The 5,868-nt window shown below is 33.5% G+C and overlaps 1 protein-coding gene across 1 annotated transcript; it reads left to right on the forward strand.

The window, feature by feature from the left end:
* Positions 1 to 1,800: 1,800 nt before the first annotated feature.
* On the forward strand, positions 1,801 to 3,933 carry LOC133190744 (THUMP domain-containing protein 1-like). Its single transcript, XM_061326432.1, has 3 exons — positions 1,801 to 1,882; positions 2,536 to 2,771; positions 2,902 to 3,933. Exons 2-3 carry the CDS (start codon positions 2,571 to 2,573, stop codon positions 3,826 to 3,828), a joined length of 1,128 nt encoding a protein of 375 aa, XP_061182416.1. The 5' UTR covers positions 1,801 to 1,882; positions 2,536 to 2,570; the 3' UTR covers positions 3,829 to 3,933.
* The last annotated feature ends 1,935 nt before the right edge of the window (positions 3,934 to 5,868 follow it).

Here is a 5,868-nt window from a genome sequence, read left to right on the forward strand (position 1 = left end):
ATTCTCAAAAAGTCCATTATTTGCTAGCAACATTTAAAAAGTAAACGAACGATGTAATTCTAAATACACGAGGGTTGTCCATATATATAGTTCGTAAATAAATGCTGCGAATTTTTTTTTTTAATAATGTATCGGGGTGGGTGGGGAGGGGGTGGTCCCCCACTTTTTCTCCAAACATTACTTTTTACTATTGAAAATGTTCATTGAAGGGCCGGTTGCCACCCCCTCCCCCCAACACACATACTTTTTGTTGCATTTGTTACAGTTTGGCGAAATAAGGATAAAGTATAGTAATGTATGATTTCAATCTGAAAACTCTATTTCAAACTATTGAATTTGGAGGCTTCAGGACTTTGAAGTCTGAAATTTTGTCAGCAGTGTAATTGCACTTATGTGTAAAAAAAAAATTGATTCCTTGATATCATTTTATATGCCAAATATTATTTTTTATATGAAAAAAATATTGATTTTTTTTTAATATCAAATATCAAAAATTCTTCTTTTTGATACCTATATATTATATTTATTTATTTCTCCAAATCGGGGCCCTTTTGAGCATATTACATACATGATTATTAAACAGAACATATAAATATAATAATTATTCACAAAATATGATAATAGTAATATTCAGCATTTTCTTAATACATATACTTATTCAATTTACTCATGGTTCATAAGTTGATATAATTGCTAACATGTACAATTTGAAATACACATTGTAAAGTATAAACAAGTACCACCGTGTACCATAATGCAAAAAAGCCAGAGATATACATAATACAAAAATATATACTGAATAGATATATTCCACTAAATTGCAAAAGTGCATTGGTACTTTATAAGTCACCATGTTTGCATATCTTATGACCAAACTAACATTTATTGAGTGTTAAAAGTATACAGTTTTTAAATTCTATATACATGTAGAAGACACATTATATTTCTCCCTTAATCAATTCACAAAGGGATTTAAGAACATCATAATTTTCACAATTCAATATCCATATTAATTTGTTCATGTTATCAAGAAGTAAAATTTGTTTACAATGTTGTTCTATACTTTCATACATATATTGCCTAAGTAAATTATAGTTTGGGCTTTCAAAGAGTAAATGAATTTCATCTCCAACTTGGTGAGAAGAACAATTTGTACAAGTTCTTAGTTGTCTGGGAATCCTTAAGTAACGACCTCGTTCTATTGGTAAATTATGTGCTGATGTCCGCAACCTTGTAAGTACTTTGCGTTGTTCAGGTGATAACAGTGCTAGGTAATTTTCAAAAACCAAATTAGTTTTAAATTTTATGTAAGTTTCAAGTTTTCCTTTTTGTAAATTTCTCATATTGTACCATTCATTTGTGTAATGATTATATAATAATTCTTTGCATTTTTTCTTGAACATAAGGGTTTATTTATGGTAATAATATGGTTTAACCCAGCAATTTGAAGAAATTTACATACTATACCATACCATGACTGCGATTTACATGTATTAGCATTAAGCTTACTTTGAAGGTATGCTGCATTCAATAATGGGGAAGAAGAAGATACCAGGGAAAAAAACCCTCAAAATTACTAAATTGGCGCTTGAAATACATGTGTGTCAAATTATTTAACATTCAAGTTTTTTTATTATTATTAGGATTTTGAAATCATTTTCTAAAAATACTAGTAGATGGATTTGCTGCAAAATGTTACTTCTCATAAAGTGTACACTGCAAATATTTTCTTCACTGTAATTCCGATAATGATAACACCGTAGTTGGTACCACTTTTAGTCTCTCGTTTCAATATGGCAGCGCCCATGTATGATCATGGGATCGGAGAGAAGTAACTTTAGTGAGCTTAAGTCACGGTGCTTCTATGTTTAATATAAAAGGGGTAAAGTATTTAATAATATTCTATTTAATAATATTCTATTTAATATAATAATATTTTAAATTACATACTTGCTTCGAAAAATTATTATTCTACTGTTGCATCACAAAGCACTAGCCACAGGACATATCGTTAAACTACAACTACAAGGGCTTTCTGTTCTCCATAGACATTTCTGAGCTTAGTTGTTAATAAAAATATTTATTAATTACCAGCATATATGGTATAATACATATATTGCAATTAAGCTTGAAAGTGCATGTGGTACCCATGGCATTCTAGCTCTTTAGAGAAATGAACAGACATAGCCAGTACCCATGGTACCTAAAGCCTATCCAGTTCTCTAAAGAGAATAAGCCAGTACCCTGTCCATACTGACATACTTGTATTATTCTCTTTAGAAAGGTAGACAGGCTTTTGCTTACATGAAAGTAGGCTTGTCCACTTCTCTAAAGAAAATAATACCTGTAGATGCTTATACATGTACCAATGCATAATGCATACGTTATGCTGATTGATATAAAAAATTTAAACATACATAGGTATTTTTAATCTGACACATTAGCAGTCTACAATCTGAAGAACATGTATAAACACCAGAGAAAACTTTTTGAATTTTTTATTGAGCTGATTTTTTTTTTCAAATTCTCTTTCAGAACTATATATCTAGAAGTGGTTAAACATTGCAAGAATGAGTGAGAAAAAGGGAAAGAAACGACCAAAATCATACTACATAAAATGTGCCAACAAAAAGCCAAAGAGAGAGGTGTGGAAACTGGAGGCTGGCATGAAAGGTTTCCTTATCACATGTAATAACAACGAGAAAGCTGCTGTCAGAGAGGCCTACAATATTCTTAATGAATATGCTGACAAACTTTACGGCCCAGAGAAGGTAATGTTTTAACTTAATCTTGTAAATATATTCTCTAAAATATCAGAAAAATTTCATATACAAATTTACGGAGTATAATGCATTTAGTAGTAAATTTTCACTTCAATTATATTTTTGTTGGTTTACTTAGGAGATAACAGACATGAGGAATGAGGAAGACTCATCAGAAGAAGATGTAGAAGAGGAAGACATAGAGAAAGCCATGATGAAAGAAGTAAATGAAATCAAAGAGAAAAAGCTTACACAGAGAAGATTCCAAAACACCAACACAAAAGCCAAGAACTGCATCTTCATCAGGACCACCTTGTCAGACCCTAGTCAGCTGGCTCACTCCATATTGTCCGATCTGTCAGAAACAAAGGTCCAGAAATCTAGGTACGCAATCCGTCTTCTTCCCATATCTGGAAGTTGCAGAGCAGAAGAAGCTGATGTTAAAAAACTTGGGAAAGAATTGTTTACTCCAATCTTTGAGACTCCGTATGGAAAGGGATATTCTTTTAGTATAACTGTGAAAGTCAGAAACAATAATGGCCTTGGGCGGGATTCAGTCATTCCCGCCTTGGCTGGTATCGTTAAGGAACTAAATCCACTGCACCGAGTCAGTCATGACCACCCAGATTTTGTTATCCTGGTTGAAGTCATTCAGTCTGTGTGTTGTATAGGCATCGTTAAAGACTTCTTCAAATTCAGGAAGTACAATTTGCAGGAAATAGTGAAGAAAAGTGTTGAAAGCAAAGAGAATTCAGAAGATTTAAGCAAGGATGAAAATGTAGATGGTGTAGATGATAAAGGTGACAATAATCAGGCTACAGAGCAAAATAAAACTCAAGTTTGTGAAGAAAATACAAAAGAAGAGCAAGAAACTGTTGATACACAATGCAGTGGGATAAAGGAGACTGAAGCAGAAGATCCATCAGTTATAGAGTGTGTAAATGAGAAATCCTCAGATACAAACTGTAAAAGTACTGAGATCTTAATTGAAGTGGATAAAACAAATGCAGCAACAAAAACTGAAGATGCTTCTGTTAATGTTGAACCAATTCATGAATCTGACTAGAATTCATCTGCAAGTAAACTTAGATAAATGTTGATACATGTTAGAGTACTTATTTATAATGAAATATTTATATTGTTAACATCTGGATAAAATTATTAAAAACTGAATAAAGAGGAGCAATTTCCAATTTCTGTTTTATAAAATACTGTAACTGGTGTACTGAGAAGGTCACTTGTTTCCTTGTAAAAAAAAAAAAAGGTTCATTGTCCTAATGGAAAAGTGAGAACACAAGGGTTTGAGAATGTTTGGAAACAATGGGAGAGAATAAGGACAACAAAGAGAGGGAGTGAGACTTCAATTACAACAGCTACTATGGAATCATTAAATTTGTGGGGGCCAATTTTCGTGGATTGCCTAAATTTTACAGGTTCAAGGGGATGTAATTTTGTGCATTCACTCATATCTACAAAAGGAAAGATGGCTCAACACCCAAAGCATTAATTCATTGAGGATGTGCATTTGTGGATGCAGGGTACCCACAAATTCCATGAATATTGAGTCACCACGAAATCTAATGATTCCACAGTCACTGAAAATTGCCGACCTCACATCCCTGTTCTCTAGCTGATTTATTCCCTCGAGTTCTCACTTTGGCACTATCATTCTCTTGCTTTGTTAAGGCATTCTTCACTTCTTGAACTCTCTTTTGTTGTCCTTGTTCCCTCAAAGTTATTGACCCATGTGTTTTTGTTCCCTCGCCCTAAGGGTAAGAAAGCCAGTGGCCTTAACATGACACCAGTTTAATCTCAAAAAGTGAGAGATGATTTCTACCAAAGAACCCTTAAAAATCAAAGTCTGAAAGGAGACATAATTATCAATATCAGTATGTATGTTTTAAACTAAAGAAAACAAGATGTGTTTGTGAAACACTGATGCCCCCGTATGGCAGCTTATGGCGAAGGTTAAAGTTTCTTCAAATGCAAGTCAAAATCCAGGCCAAAAGATAAAAAATGTTGATACCCAAAGAAAGGTCTTGTCTCGAGGAATACACCTGTGAAATTTGAAAGACCTAGATACAACTGTTCAAAAGTTATGGCGAAGGTTAAAGTTTTTTAAATAAAAGTCAAACGTCAAGGTCAAGGTCAAAGTGGTTGGTATCCAAAGGAAGATCTTGTCACAAGGATTACATATGTGAAGTATGAAAGCCCTAGCACCAACCATTCAAAAGTTATGGCCAAGGTTAAAGTTTTTCAAAAGTAGGTCAAACTCCTAGGTCAAGATCAAAGGGTCAAAGTGGTTGGTATCCAAAGGAAGGTCTTGTCACAAGGAATACACATGTGAAGTTTGAAACCCTAAGCACCAACTGTTCAAAGGTTATGGCCAAGGTTAAAGTTTTTCAAAAGTAGGTCAAACTCCAAGGTCAAGGTCAAAAGGTCAAAGTTGTTGGTATCCAAAGGAAGGCCTTGTCACAAAGAATACACATGTGAAGTTTAAAACCCCAAGCACCAACTGTTCAGAAGTTATGGAAGGTTAAAGTTTCATAAAATTTTGCAAAAGTGGGTCAAACTCCAAGGTCAAGGTCAAAAGGTCAAATATGATGGTACCCAAGGAAAGGTCTTGTCACAAGGAATACACATGTGAAATATGAAAGTCATAGCTCCAGCCAATCAAAAGTTATGGCCAAGGTTAAAGTTGACAACAGACAGACAGACAAACGGACAAACAGACAGACAGGACAAAAACAATATACCCCCGGATCTTTCGATCCGGGGGCATAAAAAGTTAAAGTGAAAATACTGAAACAAAGTTATGGAATTATTAAAGTACTTTAATGGGATATTAATATATAGAAAAGGTTATTAACTTATTGAGATATATGCATTTTTTTCTTTCAGACAATATTGGTAAAATATGCATAATTAAGGTAAATAGATAGTGCATAAAAATGACAATCAAAGACAAAAAACCAATATATTATTCATCACTATTGAGCATACGCCGAAAAAAAAAATGCTCGAATTCTTTTTAGGACGAGATGACCTGAACCGTACACACCGGAAGTATCAGTTTCTAACAGAAAACAAAGTTTGCACTGTTTGG

Source organism: Saccostrea echinata, unplaced genomic scaffold, assembly GCF_033153115.1.
Source record: "Saccostrea echinata isolate AGI-Se365-2 ecotype Australia unplaced genomic scaffold, CSIRO_AGI_Sech_v1 ptg000022l, whole genome shotgun sequence".
NCBI classification, from domain to species: domain Eukaryota; kingdom Metazoa; phylum Mollusca; class Bivalvia; order Ostreida; family Ostreidae; genus Saccostrea; species Saccostrea echinata.

What these genes read in the sequence shown, in the direction of transcription:
- LOC133190744 (XM_061326432.1), top strand. Translation starts at nt 2,571, where the DNA reads ATGAGTGAGAAAAAGGGAAAGAAACGACCAAAATCATACTACATAAAA. An exon ending in AACTTTACGGCCCAGAGAAG is followed by an intron (nt 2,772 to 2,901) that starts GTAATGTTTTAA and finishes TGGTTTACTTAG; the next exon opens with GAGATAACAGACATGAGGAA.